At 38.1% G+C, this 19,111-nt stretch overlaps 1 protein-coding gene across 4 annotated transcripts in view; it reads left to right on the forward strand.

The window, feature by feature from the left end:
* Window positions 1-19,111, forward strand: part of DAAM1 (dishevelled associated activator of morphogenesis 1) — a 180,540-nt gene that overhangs the window by 115,495 nt on the left and 45,934 nt on the right. For all 4 annotated transcript variants that reach the window (XM_015143761.3, XM_077937888.1, XM_015143762.3 and 1 more), the window contains 6 exon segments: window positions 8,737-8,808; window positions 13,955-14,049; window positions 16,454-16,787; window positions 17,400-17,510; window positions 17,623-17,726; window positions 18,939-19,005. In XM_015143761.3, coding sequence (XP_014999247.1) covers window positions 8,737-8,808; window positions 13,955-14,049; window positions 16,454-16,787; window positions 17,400-17,510; window positions 17,623-17,726; window positions 18,939-19,005 — 783 coding nt within the window.

Consider the following 19,111-nt stretch of genomic DNA (forward strand, 5'->3'; position numbering starts at 1 on the left):
AGATTTTAAAATTCTGCCATGTCTTTGGGAGGTTTAGTAGACTGTGTGTTACTCTAATGTGGCATCCAGGTCTAGACCAAACTGTTAGGGAGCAGCAGTTGAGTATAGCCTCTTTTCTGGCTGGAGGGTCTAACCTCACTGAGTTCACAGCTTTTTTTTTTTTTTTTTTTTTTTTAATCAATAGTGCAGGAAGACTTAGTAATATCCCAAATACTTAACCAACAAATTCCTGAGGGGGATAGAGGACCAAGTGCTCCCTTCCAAGGGAGATGGAATGGAATGGTCAGGAGCTCAGTGGTCTCAAGTTTGAGACTCAGTGAGGCACAGATAGAAACCATACCATGCAGCCTAGGCAGGGCAACAGAAATAGACAGAATTGACGTGTAATGGTCAGAATGGGATAGATGTTCTTGAGCAAGAGCTTTGGGCAAGCCTGGGCATTTAGGTAATTTAGATGCGAGGAGTCTAGAGCAGAGTGTTAGTCATGCAGTGTGGCCTCTACGTTATACCTTTATAGATTGTGTTTTCTTCAACCAGGAAGTACTAGTCATGCATCTTTTATTTTGCTAAGCTGCAGTTATAGTGAAATGGAGTAAATATCAGATAGACGAAATATCCTGTCTATAGCACTCTTCAGAGTCATCTCTACTTTTGTCTCAAGCTTATTTCACAAATCTGTCAATTATTGTTTGAAAACCTGATAGCACTTCCAATTGTTCTTATCCATGATAGGCAAATTGAGTCTGATACAATTGACTGTTGCCCTCTTGGCCAGTTTTGCATCTGTTTGTAAACTCTTTCAAATATCATGATGCTTATCATAAGTCTACTCTTTGGGTTCTCCTTTGAACCAGTTGTAACATCTTCCTAGTTCTCTCATTTATTAGCAAGTTTAGTAAAATATTTGACATGGATTCATGCTATGCTTTTAAAAAATTATTCTTTACCAATACGGAATTTTAAACTTAGAGAATTGATAAAGCGGGAGCTAACTGATTCTAAGTGATCTGAAATCCTCAAGTATATTTTATTTTTGAATACGTGATATGGTAGCAAGAGGCTTTCTCTGGGCAAACATGGCATTTTTTATTGGCTCAACTAGTCTTTCTACGTGCATAAACCAAAGAAAAGGAAGGAGCAGAGCCCTGAGGGTCAGAGGAGGTATCAGGTTTCATATGAATACATGGAAGAAATTCCTGTGACATGTGAACGGATGGTTATACAGGAGAATAGCGGAGATAGCAAAAGTCATCCGGAGGTGTTAAAAACAATGCTCTAAAGGGACTTAAACGTCCCTCCAAATTTCTTGACAGCTGGTGAGTCAAGGTCCTAGTCATGTAGTTTCAATTTTGTTAACTAAGATTTATATTTTAGAGGTAAAGCATCCTCAGTCTTATAATGAGAAAACCCATTTTGCTATTTAGTTTATGGCCAACTTTGTTAAAATATGTATACTTAATAAAGCAAGGACTATACATGTTTCCCTCCACTTAATATGACGTGTCTTTTATTCTAAATCATAAATGTTATCTGTGAGGATTATCAGGAGAGTGAGAGCTTGTTCTGTTCTTATTGGAGAGACATTTTGGATAGAAATCTTCCCTCTCAGTAGAGTTTGTATAGAACTGTGAATACTAATACAAATATGTGAAAATAGTCCTTTTATAGGAGCTTAGTTATGTTTGTTAAAGTTATCCCTGCAAATAATGGACATGAGGGTATGATGAATTTATGGAAATTTTGAGATTTGTTTATGAATTGAGGAAGATAAACTTGTGTTATACAGCCAGTAGAGAATTTCTGGCTTGTAAAAGGGAAGATTTGGGAAGGATATAATCACTTTATTCAAATTGTTTAAATATTTGCTGGGTCATTGTTCATAGAAGAGATTAGACTTATTCCATGCAGTTCCCAAGGACCAAACTAAGGCCAACAAGTGCTTGAAGTTACAAGGAGACATCTGTCAATTCAGTGTCAGGTGAATTTTTTCACAGTTCATGAGAGTGCTTGTCCCAGAAGATTGTGGACCTCTGGAAGCCTTCTCAAGAGCAGATGATGGATCACCTACTGGTAACCTTATAAGGGACCCCTGTGAGAGGAAACTCAGCCCAGGTTGTCTCTAAGGTCAAAGACCAGTTGTATAATCCTATGATGGCTTTGCTTAAAAACATGCATATGTTTTATTAAAACATTAGGAATAATGGAGAAGGTTTACTCTTTCTTCCATGATTTCTCCTGCTACACATGAAAGCCACTGTTATTGCAAGTCATCATTCAGTCTTTCCAGAAAAATGACTGACATTCTGAGGCTTAGGAGGAGGTGTTGGATTTCCTGGCAGATGAAGAAGCCACTGTTCTGTAATCATTCTTTGTGTGGGCCCAACCGGATTTTGGCAACAGACGTACTTGATATATAATTGTGGCAGTAGCCAAAAAATGTAACCAGGATTGGCAGTCCCAGGGACCACATGGCTATCTTGGAATGTGACAACACAGGAATTATTTTCTGAAACCAATTGCCCTTCTTTTGGCGAACTTCAGATATAGAATATAGTTTTGCCCACTACCAGGGGTTAAAGTTAGGTATTGAAGGGAGTGAGGAAAGCAACAGTCTCCAAACTCCAAGTTTTAAATCTCCTACTACTTTTTTGCCCCAAAAAGGAAGAGTAAGATGGAAAGAGTTGGCGGCAAATGTCAGGATTTAAAGAACCTAATGATGCTATGCTGTTTTCAAAAAGTAGGATTAAATATAGATTCAAGGAGCAGTGAGCTTGGCAAGAAGGTATTGCACTTCACAGGCATGGTAGGTTACTGCTTCTCTAGAAAAAGTTCAGGTTACTGGGCAAATTCCAAACACTTTATGAGCTTATCTTAATTTATAGCTGCAGCTTGATGCATGAAAAATAGTTGGTGACCAAGTTAGGATTTTGATATAATCCAGCCCTCTTGAGAGCCAAGCTTAATCTAGCTCACAGGGGTTGACAAACTATGGCCCATGGGGTTATTTGGCCAGTCACTTGTTTTTGTAAAGAAAGTGTTATTGAAATGTGGCATTGCCTGTTCATTCAAGTGTTCTCTGTGGCTGATTTCGTACTACACAATGGCAGAGTTGAATAGTTACAACAGGCTGTGTGGTCTGCAAAGCCTAAAATATTTCCTGTCTGGCTCTTTACAGGAAAAGTTTGCGACCCTTGGTTGTTTCAGATTGTTCCACACTTTATCATAGCCATCTTTGAGAAGATGCTGTTTATACTGTTATGAGCCAGAGGGGGAAGTTAGCAGAAATTATTAGCAAGGCCTCCCACAAATATTTTTACATCTTCCATCCTCTCTGCTCCTCTTTCCCTGTTGCTTAGACCTGGTCTCATGTTGGCACCTGTTCTCTAACATAAGAGTTCTTTTAGATGCCACACATCGTGGAGACATAGCCTAACAGAATAAACTATTTTGGCCTATCTGCTCTTTTCTGCCTAGGTTTCTTTATACATTTTAGGGGTAGAGTGAATTTATTTAATGTTTGTTGTATTCATTCGTGTATGGAATTGGACTGGTGTTACCTAGAATAGTAGCGACATGTTTTTTCTTTCTTTTTTTTTTTTTGAAACAGGGTCTCACTCTGTTGCCCAGGCTGGAGTACAGTGGTGCGATCTCGGCTCACTGCAACCTCCGCCTCCCAGTTCAAGCGATTCTCATGCCTCAGCCTCCTGAGTAGCTGGGATTACAGGCATGTGCCGCCATGCCCAGCTAATTTTTGTTTGTTTGTTTGTTTGTTTAGTAGAGATGGGGTTTCACCATTTGGCCAGGCTTGTATCGAACTCCTGGCCTCAAGTGATCCACCCACCTCAGTCTCCCAAAGTGCTGGGATTACAGGTGTGAGCCACCGTGCCTGACCAGTAGTGACTAATTAATGAACAAGGTGACTATTTTGCTTATTAACAATGGATAGAATTTTTTCATTCTATGTATGATTACAGTTCACTTGAAATTTCTAAAAGCATGTTCTTTGCAAAGAGAACAGGTTTTTATTAGCAATTATTTGCCTTTCCCCTGTAATGAAAATGATCACAATAATATTTACTTTGTGTCATACCGAAACAATACTCCTGCTGTTGACATTTGTTTGGTTAAGCCTTAGTATATCTCCACTATATTTGAGATGATGGTATTGTTATACATTGCTAGAAGAGTTTCAGCCAGTCTAGACAGTTAAAGAGTGTGTCTTTCTTCCTTGGCAGATATTATCTAAGAACCTCCTCGATTCGTAACAGCACACATAGAGATTTATGGCTTTAGCTGGCCAAATGAATGTTGCTTCAGCCTGTGATTTGTGGTCTGGTGAACAACCGCAGAGCATGTCCTTTACAATTGATTGACCTTTTGCATAGCTTATTTCAGGCCTTACTAAGAGCATCTTAAACTGAAAAAAAAAAAAAATCTCTGACATACTTTTATATTATTATTTGGGAAATGACCCTATTAAGAAAGTAGCCTGTGCTAACTTCAGAAGAAGTTATTCTTCTTTAAAGACGTAATTTTCTAACTGTATTTTGAATCTCACTTATATCAATGGAAGACTTCAGCTGCTACCAATAAATTGTCACACAAATTTCTAAGTATATGAGTGTAGATATTTTGAACATTTTAGCATGCTTTGGGTATACAAATCTTGTCCCAAATCAGAGATTCTCTCTCTGCATAAACAGCTGATATTGAGGTTATGGTGAGTTTTAAAAATAGAAATCCAGTAAGAGAAGACAATTAGTAGAGAAATGGTTTAAATTATTTGCTGTGGGAGGTGGAGGGGTGCCCCAGGAGTGGAGGACAGAGACATTCCAGATGCCAAAGGGTCTTGATGCATTCCATGTCACCCTGAACATCAGACAGACGAAAGCTGTTGTCCTGACAGTGCATAATGCTTTAGAACTTAACTTCTATTTTAATTGTAAAAATAGTGTATGTTCTAGGTAAAATAAAAATTTACATTATATAGAAGTTTACAAGTTTGAAAGAAAAAAAAAAAAACCTTCCCTTCTGCTATCCAGAGGTAGCCATTGTTAAGTTTTATTTATATTTCTGGAAATGTTTGTGTGTAGTGTATAGATATTTTTCCTTATAGATGGGAAAGATGATATTCTGAAACATTCTCTCCCCAACAACATATTTGCTTGTCTTTTCTTTATTGTGTGTGAGGATAGGATCTTGCTATGTCACCCTGGCTGGTGAACTCCTAAGCTCAAGCAGTTCTCCCGCCTCAGCCTCCTGAGTAGCTAGGGCTACAGGCATGTGTCAACAAGCCTGGCTCATTGTTTTATTTATTTATTTATTTATTTTGGAGAGATGGAGTCTTGCTGTGTTGCCCAGGCTGATCTTGAACTCCTGGCCTCAAGTAATCCTCCCACCTTGGCCTCCCAAAGTGCCGGGATTACAGGTGTGAGCCACTGCACCTAGCCCCTCTCTATATATATTTGTTCCCCTTTGTATCGTTTGTTAATTCAAACAGTGCTGTAGTGAAAAATGTTCATGATTATATATCTGCGCAAGTGTGAACATGTAATTATAGGCTAAATTCCTGAAAGTAAACTCACAGAGGCAAAAGCTATATGGATTTTAAATGTGAACAATTACTAGCAAAATTTGCTTCCAAACTGGTTGCTGTAATTTTTACAGTCCCGGTTACAAGGACACTGAATGGCCATAACTGGAGACTCTGGAACAGTATCATTATCGTCAGAGGTAGCATTTATTGAGCGTGTTTTGTGTGTACTCTTCCCAGTGCTTGCTTTATTTGTTGTAACTTTTTAAGTTCTCACAAAGATGCTATGAGGAGGCAGGCACCTATTTCACAGGTAAGGAAACTAAAACTGAGTCACAAAGAGGTTACTTAAGAGTCACACAGCTAGTGAGTGACTAAGGGTTCAGATGCTATTGGTAGTGAGAGAAGTGTATCACAGTCATCTTGGAGGTGATAGAGATGATAGTGAAGTCCCAGAAATAGCTGTGAATGTCTACCTCAGTAAGAAGGAGAACTAAGAGACAATGTAAAATTTATTCTTATGGGCAAAGTGACGTTGAGAAAAATAAATGCATCCTTGTACATTTAAAGAGGATGAGAGAGGATCTCTTAGAATTTTTTACTAGCCACTGACCAGAAATTTGGAATGAAAAATGTACTATTTGGAAATGAGGTGAAACTAGAAAGACTGTGTGTTTCTTTATCTTTTAAAAGAGTTGGATGTTTAAAAAAACAAAAGTCATTGTTCTTTAAGGCACTTTGTACTGTACAAGTTCTCTTTTCTGGCGAAGGGCTCTCCCATCCACAGAATTTGGGATAATAGGAGCAAAGTATACAATCTAGAAGAGAAGTTAAAACAGTAGTTAGTGCAGGCTGAGAGCAAGAAGTGTCAAGGTGAATTGCATCCAGCAGGAAATCTTGTCCATGAATATTCTCTTATAGGTGTCTATCAACCTCCTAAGGTAAAAAGAAGAGTTGGATTAGAGAAATAATAAAATTAATGTTCAGATCCCCCCTCTCCTCTCCTCCTACCAGAGAACAATTGCATTCATCTCCTTCTGGCCTATGTTTCTACAGAGCTACAGACTCTTAATGCCTCACGAAGGAGGAGGAGAGAGTTTTGGTTCAGAGATGGGAGTTTCACATGGCTCCTGCAGCACACATCTGTATGCAGGGACCAGTATTGCACAGTGGAAACTGGAGATACATTGCCCAAATTCAGAACTCTGAGGATCATGTTAGTACATTTACAAGAAACATTCACATACTTTAGCTTGTTTGGTTTTCTCAGCACTGAGGCATGTGAAATAAAAATGAAGCCTTCTTCCCCTTATTTTGATGACAGTATCTACGTGCACTGTTAATCTATTTGCATTATTAAAACATTTCCAAACTGTAGACTTCTCTCTATGTACCAATCTTCAGTTTCAAGAATGATCTCTCTTCTGTAACTGTTAAATATTAAGCTTACAACAGACAGGCTCTTGTGGGACCTCAGACATGCGACTTGATTTTGTTTTAGTTTTGGAAATTTGCCCTACTTTGGGGGAATGGAGAGATCTGGCACCTTCTACTTCGTTTTATAGGTTCAAATACCATTGAATATCACTGTGAGTTTTGGCTTGTTAAATACATTGGTAAGAGTGGGATTTTGCTAATTTTAATACTCCCTTTTAAGAGGAAAGAAGGGTTTAGCATTTATACTACCACTATAGCTATTTTATTAACATGTTAAAGTATAATCAAGGCCTATTTCTAAAAACTCATCAGATTTCCTAAACGTTTTGAAACTATGGGAGTGTAATCCAGTCTAACTTCAAAGCCTCTTAGTCCCCATCATCTGGCTTGTTCAGTCTCCAGATGAAATTCACACAACTGCCTGAGTTGAGGTATCAGTTACTGCCAGCTTTTAAGGCACTGTAAGCAATAGTTACTTTGCCCCCTTGTTGTGACTACTTAAAAAATAGTTTTGAAATTACATTTCTTTTATTCCACCTGTGTAGACCTGTCTGGAAAGATTTGCTTACAGAAAGTGTTTTTTCAAGGCACAGTATAGGACTGAAATTAAATGCCCCACCTTGAAACCACTCTCCTGAGGGTTGGGATTCTGACATCAGGATATACAGCGCTACTAAAAAAGATGTTAAAACATAGGAGGTAGTCACTACTTCATTATGAGACAGCAGCTGCATGTACATGGCACAGCCTCTTCTCCACTGGGATGGGATATCGATTGTCCTCAGGTGCTTTTTGAAGGTGAAGCTAAAGAACCAAAATTTTCCTTTTCAGGTCTGTTTGATCACACAAGTGACTCACAGCCACATAGATGTGCAAACATGCATAGAAATCCCTGACTGCAGTGCCATCTTCTGCTGGGCTCAGTGTTCAGGTGGAGCAGAGGCCACAGCCAACGGATAACTGATTTTTTTTTTTTTTTTTTGAGATTTGGCTTCAGATTGGCATAGATCTCCCATCCACAGAAGCCTTGGGGAGCTTAGGGACTGGCTCCAGGTCACCCTGCTCTGTAAGAGGCAAGGCTAGCTGGGACAGTTTAGGAATTGGTGCCTGAATTCTTTGGGTTTCAGTTCTTTTCCACTCAGAGGCACTACCTTTTCTATCAAAACTCCTAAGCTATCACAGCATGAGGGCTGCGCTTCGGACTAATGTGAGTTCATTTTACTACCTTCCATTCAGTGTCAGGCTTTCTTCTTCTACCTCTTCATCTGAAGCAGTACTTACTTTTTGCCACATCAAATGAAACTCTTCTTCAAGTTTTTACTGCCTGCTGGATTCTGAATACACTAACGGGAAAAGTTTGGTTAATAACTGGCTGAATCCTATGGTCACCTTTAAGGCAAGTTTCCTTCTCTCATGGATTCCATCCAGGTGTGTAGTCTAACAGTACTGTCCAGTGTGACATAGCCCCTGAAGGAAAACAACTTTGCACCACTTAAATTCTTCTTGATCCACGCTTCAGAAAACATCCCCTTGTTACACCTAACTCACACTTCAGCATTCTTTGTGGAAATTGAGGTGGGAAGACCACCCTAGTCAAGTAGGCAGTCTAATCATTTAAAGCCAACATTTAAAAATAAATATGTCCTACCTTTGTGTCTTCTCAAGGCTTGAGTGGGTCATTGTCTGGGTGCTCTGGAAGTCGGATGTGTTTCTAGGTGCTGTGTGTGTATGTTGGGTGGTATGTCACTTTTTTTCCCCCTTTTTAGGACCAAGAAGAAAACAAGGGAGCTACAAGTTGGCCTGAATTCTACATTGATCAGCTCAATTCCATGGCTGCTGTAAGTAGACTTTTATGTTCTTTGACACACCATTTAAAATGCAAGTATAGTACAAAGTACACAGTTGCACAATAAATTCGATTGAGTATGACCTACCAAATGTCAGTACCTTTCCAAACTCAATCCTAAACATTCAATGCTGGGGAAAGGAAAGAGGGTAGGAGGGATACTTGGCAAAGTGATTTTTCCAGTATGTTTTAAATAAAATCAGCACACACTAAAATATAATTGAGTTTAATGTTGTAAGTGAAAATGTAGTCTGAAATCTGGCTTGTATTCAACTTTAACTTGCAATTGCTCTTACCAGTCACTTGCAGCTTGGTTATGGCAACACTATTTTAAAAGTTAATACCATTTTAAAATAATATGATTAAGCGATTTTTTTACTATATTCCTCCCATTCTCTTTCTTACTGAGAACTTGGTTATTTCCTGGCTTCTTGATTTTACAGGGGACCAAGTACTCTTTTACTCATATAATAGGTCAGGAATTCATGAAGTAAGTGGTTTAATGAAAAGGCATCATAATGGTAGTGCTGAGATGTCCTTGGAAAGTCTTTAGTACATGGATTGTTGGTTCAGTAATTGCTTGATATATATTCTCAATGCCTAAAATACGAATTCTAAGTGCATGGATGTCTGTGATGTCAGCATTGCCAGCAGCTTGAGGGACACCTATTCATCACAGCTAAAATTCACAGCAGAAAATAAGTCATCAACCTTTGAGCCTTAGTAGCTTAAATCCCATCCCTGTTGATAAGATTTAGAGGTTGCCCACAGTAGAATGCAGTCTTTGTCTCAGTGGGCACACTCATGATTCTAAGAGTCAATCTGTTATATTCATGTTTATAACATGCAAGTAGATGATAGCTTCAAAAAACTTTCTTCTACCTCCTTCCTGCCTTCCCTTTTTATGGAGAATAAATTTCTTATCACTCAAAACAAGCATTTTAAATGGTCTCATAACATTTTCCTGCTGCTGGAATAGTTAAAAACTGATTAGAATATGTGAGTCATTCACATGTTTCCTAAACTTTTAGAGGTCTTGACTTTTAGTAACTTCCTCTTTTTTAGCTTTTTTCTTAGAAGATGCTTCTTCTGTTGTCATACAATGAATAATAAACAGCCTGGTTTATATATATATATGTATATATAAAAATTGTAGAAGAAACTACATAAGTTTTTCCCCAAGGGTTTCTAGTCTAAAAGCGTAGCAGAAATGGACAGAAAATAACCACCAAATCCTTCTTATTCAAGGCATCTCACACAATGCCAAAGATGAGAAAAGGGTGATCTCAGCATTTGTGTGAATATGCTAACAGAACGTGAGATTTGTGATGACCACCAGGGATTTTCTGTGCATCTGCCTAAGCAATAATAATTTGGAGCCATTTATATTTCCTGCATATAAAGGCTATTTTCTGAATTCTTGCTCCTGGCTGTTAGGAAAAAAAGAATTGTTTCTCTTTCTAATTAAATCTGCATTGTTTGTTATCTAACAAGAGAAGTTGCGTATTTGTTAATGAATTCCCTTCTATAAATGGGGAAATACTAAGTACTATGTGGATTTTTCCTTTCTTCATGTATAGGACAGTTAGATTAATTTTTCCTTTAGTGACTTAATCCCTGCCTTGTCTGGAGTAGACTTGGCTCATTTGTGTGCTACAGGGTCCGTGATGTGCCAACATGTGGCCCTTCTTTAAGAGCCTCCTCTCTCCTCCATCCAGCTCCTTGGACAATTCTTTGCCACATTCTTGAGTGCTCTACATTTTAACTGCTGTGTGTTTGGTTCCTAATCCAAAATCCTTCCCAAGAGCACCACAAGTCTATTAAATTGTCAGTGACTTTGTTACACTTTTTGTGTCAAACACCTAAGAAAGCTTTCTAATGTTCCTTTTAGGACTGAGCCAGCATCTTTCCAGGGTCAAAGGTAAAAGGCATTAATGGTCCATGAATTAATGAGGCCTCAAAATTCCTGCATACTTCAGGAAATAAGGAGATCTGATGAGCCCAGAAACCCTGTGCTGGGTTTTCTGTTTCTCTCAACATTCTGATTGCCACCACCGCCTTGCATAGTTCTGGCTAATCACTATGATGTCTGTACTGGAGAATTCTTGATAACACACAGCAGAAGTCCTGAAATATTGTACCTGGGGCCATGGAAAGGCACACAAGTCCTCCAGATCCTTTCATGGCCCAGCAGCTAGACTCTTTGGTTCTCTGCTTAGGGCATTCTTGAAGGAGTGTTTGTCCACATTGTCATCACCCATTGTCTGCAGAATCAGCAGCAACTACTACATGACAAGCAGGGTAACAGGCACTTTATATGTTGTTTGAGGTCCCACCAGCATCCTATGCTGTAAATGCTATTTATAAATAAGGAGTCTGAGACTCCAGAAAGGTTACCTTGCCCAAGATTATCTAATTAGGAGGTGGTCATCTAATTGGGAATTTAAACCTACCTGTCTGAGCCCAAAGACTTCTTTCCAATTTGCCTCTCACTCATTCAGTTTTTGAAACCCTGTGGCATGTGAAAGAGGCCTGGTTATCCCACCTTGTCCCCACCTGCAGGCCTAGCAAGGCTGACTTTTCTGAGATGGTATAGGCATCTGTTTTCTTTAATGCCTTAAGAGTCTGATAAACAGTCCAGGTTGAAAACAGCAGCACTTACTAGTCTGTGAAGCCAGCCTTTTGTGGAACAAGTTCAATTACTTTATGTAAGCCTCATTACAAGAATGCTTTGTTCTTTAAAGGACCCCTGAGTGATCTGTTGTCTTTTAAAGAGTGAAAAATAGTATAATAAAGGAGTGCAGCCTAACATCTAGGAGGACCTGGGCTTTTTTATATGTGGCTTCTCCATGCTTTCTCAAGAAAGAAGACTGTGAGGTGAAGTTCAGTATGCTTAGTGGCCTGGCTTATTGATTTCCCACCAAAGAAACTATTCAAACGGGAGCTAAGTTCCAGACTCCCAGCAGGAATGACTTCTGGGCCACATTTGTGCATCTCTGTCAGTTCCAATGTACACCTCAGCAGCTTTGACAGAAAGACCCTCTGCAAGGATGCGCTTTATCCTTTGTCTGCTTCTCATGTGAGCACGTGTTTAGTAAGTGCATAGAGCATTCAAAGAAGCCTCCACAAGGCCTGTACGTACTAGATATTTGGCATAGTAGTCATCTTCAGAAATGTAGGCATCTCCCTTATCTACTAAAAGCTGCAAATTAAACCTTCTTCCTAAATGTGAGGCTTGAAAGCTTTAAATTTTGTATAAATTATTTTACTTTGAAAAGTCACATTTAGAACGTCAACTTCAGCTACATATCCTGAGTTGTCTCAGCACAATAAATATAACCTCAGAACCAAATCTGAACATAGAAAATATATCACACATAGAAAATGTTGTAGTTTCTTCTGTTTTGAGAGAAAGGTTATGTTCCTTACACAGTATTGGGAAAGGAAGTTCCAATTTAATTTTCTTTGACATTTCATAAGTCTCCCAACTCTAGTATGGAGAAGCTTAATATAGACTGCTGCTATTCATGTGTTCCGCCCTCTCCAAGATTTTTAAAAGGATAAATACATGCAGTTTTATTTGTACTAGTGACCCACAGTAAAATGTGTAGTCATTAATTTGGTGATAGTTTTGTGTCATCAAGCATAGGAACAAGGAATGATCTTCATAAAAGGCTTGGTTCTCAGCTACAGATTCAAAGTGATTTCATAAGAGTCCAAATGAGTTCAGTTGTATCATTGGAGATTAAATGTTCTTGGCTGGATTTGTGTGAATTTTCCAGGGGATGGGTCTCTGGGAGCTTTGGGAGAATTCATTGGCTGTCTCTGCACCCAGCTTCCTTCCTCACCATCCCCTGGTTACAGCTGTCCATGAGCATCACCAGCAAGAGGACAACTTTACAGAAACAATAACAAGATTTTAAAAACTGAAAAACTACTGGGTTTTATTTCAGTTGCCATAAATGATACTGGTGTATTATATTTATTTTGCTTTGACCTTTACCCTTCTCATTATGAAATCATATTTAGGTTTTAGTTAACATTTAGTTACTTAATGCTGATACTATTGATTGTCACCCTTGATGATTTATGGTCCTGAAAGAAAGGCTAAGACTGGGTCATTGAGACCCATGGATATGAATCAAGCTTTTCTTTTTTCGATACGGTCACCCCAATCTGTTTCCCAGCCAAGCATTTCTATCAGAATTTGTAATAGGTAAAAAGATTAAAATAGACAAGCATGTGTTCAGAATAGCATGAAGAAAAGGGACCGGGAGCTCCATGAGTGGAGGATCCTGGAGTCATAAGACTGGGGGTACTTTAGTACAACCGGGTGATCAGAGAGTCAAAGGGAATGGAAAGGACTTGACACCTTACTGGCATTCACAATTTTATAATAACCACAGTCTTACATAGAACCTTGCTCCTGCGGCATCAGCATTGCCTAGAAATTTGTCAGGAGTGCAACTTCTCAGACTTCACCCCAGACATACAAAACCGGGCTCCACAGTTTAACATTATCCTCAGGTGATTTTCATGTACACATTAAAGTCTGAGAAGCACTGCTCTAGCAGATCCCTGGGTAGAAACACACACACACACTCCATATCCTGATTTCTAAATGACATTGAATAATTTCTAGAAGTTAAGCATTTACTCTGAAGGAATTGTCTATCCTGGTAATAGCTCCAAATGAATTGTTCTTCTTAAAATTAATTTGATGTAACAAAATCCCTTTGGTCTTGATCACACTTTTTGGCTGAGGAATAGGAATGGTAGCGTGGGAGGACTGCTGCCCACCTCCTGTTTTTAATAATGTGATGGTATTATCTTTAATTGCCAGAATGTTGTATTCAACTACAGGTTCAGTCTTATTTCTATCAAATACAAATAGTAGTATCTACATCAAAGGGTAATTATAGAATAGTTATACAAACATTTGGGCAACATCATCTCTACTAAGATTTCTAAACTTTTCCCTAAAGCTTTATTTAAAATTTGAAGGACTTAACTTACTTACTCATAGATTTGTTGTTTATATTTAAAGTGATAGTAGCAAATAATCTGTAGGTTTGTCTTGTTTGCACTGTAATTAAAAAATAGAATTTGAAGAAGTAACTTCTGTTTTCTTTGCATAGAGAAAATCTCTGCTGGCTTTAGAGAAGGAAGAAGAAGAAGAGAGAAGTAAAACTATAGAGAGTTTAAAGACAGCACTGAGGACAAAACCAATGAGGTAATTTTCCCTGGAGGGCACTTTTTTTATTTTTCTCTCTGTCCTTCCTTTTTTTGCAATAGTCAAACCTTCTAGGAAGTCTTAAGTTAAAACCATAAAATTAAACCATGAATAACATACTTTAATCATTAACATTTAATAGTTATTTTCTTCTGTGAAAAGGTATGCAGGCAGCCACTAGGATGGCTTAAAAAGAAAAGAGAGACTTTAGCAATGGCAAGTTAGTAGGCAAGAATGTAGAAAAATTGAGACCTTCATTCATTGCTGCTAGGAATGTAAAATTGTGAAGCCATTTTGGAAAAGGGTTTTAACAGTTTCTTAGAATGTTAAATATAGTGTTGCCATATGACTCTAATTCTACTCCTAGGAATATAGCCAAGGGAAATGAAGACATGTCTCCCAAAAACGTGTATGCAAATGTTCATATCAGCATTATTCAGATAGCCAAGAGTGGAAATAACCCGTATATTGATCAGCTGGTGAATGGATAAATGAAATGTTACATATCCACATAATAGAAAATAATTTGGCTACAAAAAAAGGAATGAAGTACTGATACATGCTACAACATGAAATGACCTTGAAATATAAGTGGAAGAAGCCAGTAACAAAAGAGACCACATACTGTATGATTCTATTTATATGAAATTTCCAAAATAGGCCAATCCATAGAAACAGAAAGTAGATTAGTGGTTGCCAGGAGCTGAGGAAGTGGGGAAAATGTTCTCTTTGGGTGATTAAACTGTTCTAAAATTAGCTAGTGTTGTTGGTCACACAGCTCTGTGAATATACTAAAAACTACTGAATTGTTCACTTTAAAAGGGTGAATTTTATGGCATGTGAATTATTTCTCAATACAACTATTTTTTTTTTTAAAGATGGGTAGACTTTCTGGCTATAGTGATTCATTTCCTTTCTGATAATCAGCTTCTATGTTGTGCCTCCTGCACTTTCATTCCTTTAATGCCACTAGGATTTGGTGAGGTGTTGGGATTCTTATAAGTACGTTTCATGAGCACAGGTACTATGAATGAAGTCAACTGGTTTAACGAGCTTGGCTATATCTGGGTCATGTGGTTGGGTGAAAAGGCTAGAAAATAAAGATTCCCTTTTTTTATTTGACTATAAAATGCAAACTAAGAAAAGTCTGATTCATGAAAAATACTGTGTAGTTGTGTGACAGAGATCTAGACTATCCTAACTATATCAGCGTTTGTCTCAATTGTGTTCTGCACTCTCAGATGTCAATCGATATCCAAGCCTAAATACGTTTGGAAAATTATGACATAAACAGGTTATGTTACTTCTGAACTTTTCGATAGCTTTAATATGTACATGTGCATTGTGAGTTAGTCTCATTGATTAACATTAAGTGTAAGAAATATTAATAACGTTAATATGCAACAATAAAGTATTGCTTTATTATTGCATATTATTATTGTATTCAGTTTATACAGAATATTGGGATTTCATGCAGCATGTCATATAAGAGAACAGTTTTGTTACAAAATCTTTGGGATGTAGATTATCATTTGTTCAACAAGCAAATATCCTGGAATTTAAGGAAGCTTTTGACTTTCATTGATAGGGTATTTGGATCAGTGATCAGCACTTAAAAGTGCGTCAGCAGTCAACCTATAAAAGCACATGGGCCAGACATGGTCACTCACTATCCCAGCTACTTGGGAGGCTGAGACAGGAGATTTGCTTGAGGCCAGGAGTTCAAGACCAGTCTGGGCAACATAGCAAGTCTCCGTCTCTTAAAAAAAAAAAAAAGTTTAAAAAAAATTGACTGGGAACGGTGGCATGCACCTGTAGTCCTGGCTACTTGGGAGGCTGGGGTGGAAGGATCACTCGAGCCCTGGAGTTCAAGGCTGCAGTGAGCTATAACAGAGCAAGACCCTGTCTCTCTTAAAAAAAAAAAAAAAAAAAAAAAAAAAGGATGGGGGGAGGGGGCATGAGAACTGTGTACTAAATAACACAGGAGCAGCAGATGATTTTAATCTAAGACAAGATATGTTTTCTGAGTATTCTCTTGCTTCTGATTTTTTTTTTTTTTTTGAGGCGGAGTCTCGCTCTGTCACCCAGGCTGAAGTGCAGTGGCGCGATCTCGGCTCACTGCATTGCTTCTGATTTTTTATGAATATACGATCTGTTGTTTGGTTCTTTGTATCCATTGAGATATGTTTATCACAAATGGAGGGGGTTTTTTTTCACACTTTTGGTTAGACCTGACCATTGGGTCTGTGCCAAGGAAGAGGCATAGAATTAAAAAGGCTTCATCAATGTAGGGCTTTTGGCACGTTAGGAACTAAATCTTTCCCCCACCCTCCAGACTTTTCTATTAGGGGCTATTATAAAACCCCAAAGGCACTTAAGTGTGGTGCGCTTCTCTTCATGACAGGTTTGTAACCAGATTCATCGACTTGGATGGCCTGTCGTGTATCCTCAACTTTCTAAAGACCATGGACTATGAGACCTCAGAGTCTCGAATACATACTTCTCTCATTGGCTGTATAAAGGCGTTAATGAACAACTCTCAAGGCCGGGCTCATGTCCTGGCTCATTCTGAGAGTATTAATGTAATTGCTCAGAGTCTGAGCACAGAGAACATTAAAACAAAGGTGGCCGTGCTGGAAATCTTGGGCGCCGTGTGCCTGGTTCCCGGGGGCCACAAGAAGGTTCTGCAGGCCATGCTGCACTACCAGAAGTATGCCAGCGAAAGGACCCGCTTTCAGGTGGGTGTTCCCTTAGCCTTCTTCACTCACCCCTTCTTTAAAGTCTGCTCAAACACGTGCTTTTCCTGTCCCTGAAGGGGGAACATTACTTGAGATGTCCCCTTGTGGTGATTACTCACAGTGTGATTTAAACATTCCCTTCTTCTTAGGTTTAAGAACCAGAGAATAGAGTATACTTTCAATAGTTGATCAATCTGGGCCTTTAGATTTGCAGAACTTGAAAATGTGGCCTTTCATCCTACATGTCATACAGCACACATCTTTTGAACCCACCAAACTGAGTGTTTCCTGAAAATTTTATAGCTTGCCATTCTTGAATTAGGATCAATATGAATAATTTTTCATATTTCACTATATTACTCAGATGTAAAAAGCAAGCAGAGGTAATGAAGCAAAGGCTTTTGTATACGTGTATGTATGATGTAATAATTTTGAAATTAGAGTTTTTAGGACTCTTCTTAAGGAGAAAAAGGGTGGCTTTCTATGGGTCAGTGTAATCCTGACTAAACATAAGATTTTAAAAGTTAATTTTTGTGTATAAAAAAGTTCATAAAATGAGCATAAGGTTAGTAATGTTTCAGGCCTTTGTTTTTATATTTGTATTTTTGATAGACATTAATTAACGACTTGGATAAAAGCACTGGGCGGTATCGAGATGAAGTGAGTCTCAAGACTGCCATCATGTCCTTCATTAATGCAGTGCTCAGCCAAGGTGCAGGAGTGGTAAGAACCTTCCACAAATTAAAAATATATTAGTAAAGAATAATTTATAAAAAGTGATTATTATGTAGTCTAAAAACCACAAATACATATTTTATTGCCCTTTTATTTTCAGGAGAGTTTGGACTTTAGACTTCATCTTCGCTATGAATTTCTGATGTTAGGAATTCAACCTGTAATAGATAAATTAAGGGAACACGAAAATTCAACATTAGATAGGTAAGTCAGACTGTTAAGATGTGAGAAAGTTTCGGTGTTTTCTATCTGTGTAATGCAGTGCCTCATCAAGTGCTGGCCTGTGGTTACTTGTGCCCTGTCTGTAACATAAAGAGCTTGTATCAGAATGTTAGTTCAGCTAATGACGTCTTTATAGTAAGACTTTGTTGATGAGGGAAGCAGCACATTATGTAGAGAACTTAATGTGGGTTTTAGCGTTAGACCTGAATTCATATCCTATCCTAGTCCTGCCTCTTACTCCTGTGTATCCTGGTGAAGTTACTCAATTTTTCTGAATTTTGCTGTTCTTATAACTGCAAAAAAATAGTGCTGGTGGTGATGATGATAATGACAATTATTTTCCAAGTCTGTTGTAAGAACTGACTATAAAACCTATGGAATCACTTAGCCCCTTTGATAGGCATTCTGTGAATGTTAATTTCCACTACCTTGTTCGCTTGTTTCCTTGTTTGCTATCATTTCACTATGTCTAAGCTATCCCAACTTGCTTTCAGAGCTTTTCTCTACCACGTCTCTCCTCTCCTGTATATTCATATACTCCAGCATGCTCTTCTCCTTGATATTCTGTGAACATGTCAAAAACACTCTTGCATCAGGGCCTTTGCACTTGCTATTTCCTCAGCTTCGAAAGATCTTTTGCAGATGTCCAAATTGTTTGTTCCCTAGTTCCCTGGAGAGAGACCTGTTCTAACCACTGTGTGTACATTATTCACCTCACCTGCCATCATTTTCTATTTACTTTACATAAAATGTATCCTGGGTGTGTAGAATACATAGTAGGAGTTCACTAAATACGTGACTGAATAAATGAATGGCACGATCATTTCTTTTGTGAGCTTTAATTCAGCTGGAAGTTAAGTATAGGTATATGGGCATGTTTTTCTATAAAGGGAATCCATAGTGGAATCTGAACTTGATTGCTTTTAAATTTAGTTTTAATTTAATAATTGCCTACTATATGCTAGGCATCCTAGACTTTTAAATTTTTCTCATATTGTGATCTGTTTCACTCAGGTGATGTCTTTTTTTCTTAGAAAGAACGTAGTTAAGTTGAAGCATTCAAATTTTATTACATTGTTTCTTTTGAGATATCTCTGAAAAGTCAGGAAAAACCATGGTATTAATGTCCTCGGTCTTATGCACCTGTGTTTGTAGGATGTTCTACTTAATAATTTTTCTTTCATTATTTTTCAGGCATTTAGACTTTTTTGAAATGCTCCGAAATGAAGATGAACTAGAATTTGCCAAAAGATTTGAACTGGTTCGTATGCTTACAATTATTCTGGTTTGACTCATCAGTTCACATTATTTCTCTTTGTGTGTTGTAGAGTCCACATGGACCAATTCTGCCTAAAAGCAAAATCAAA

The sequence above is a fragment of the Macaca mulatta genome, chromosome 7, assembly GCF_049350105.2.
Source record: "Macaca mulatta isolate MMU2019108-1 chromosome 7, T2T-MMU8v2.0, whole genome shotgun sequence".
Taxonomy (NCBI): Eukaryota; Metazoa; Chordata; class Mammalia; order Primates; family Cercopithecidae; genus Macaca; species Macaca mulatta.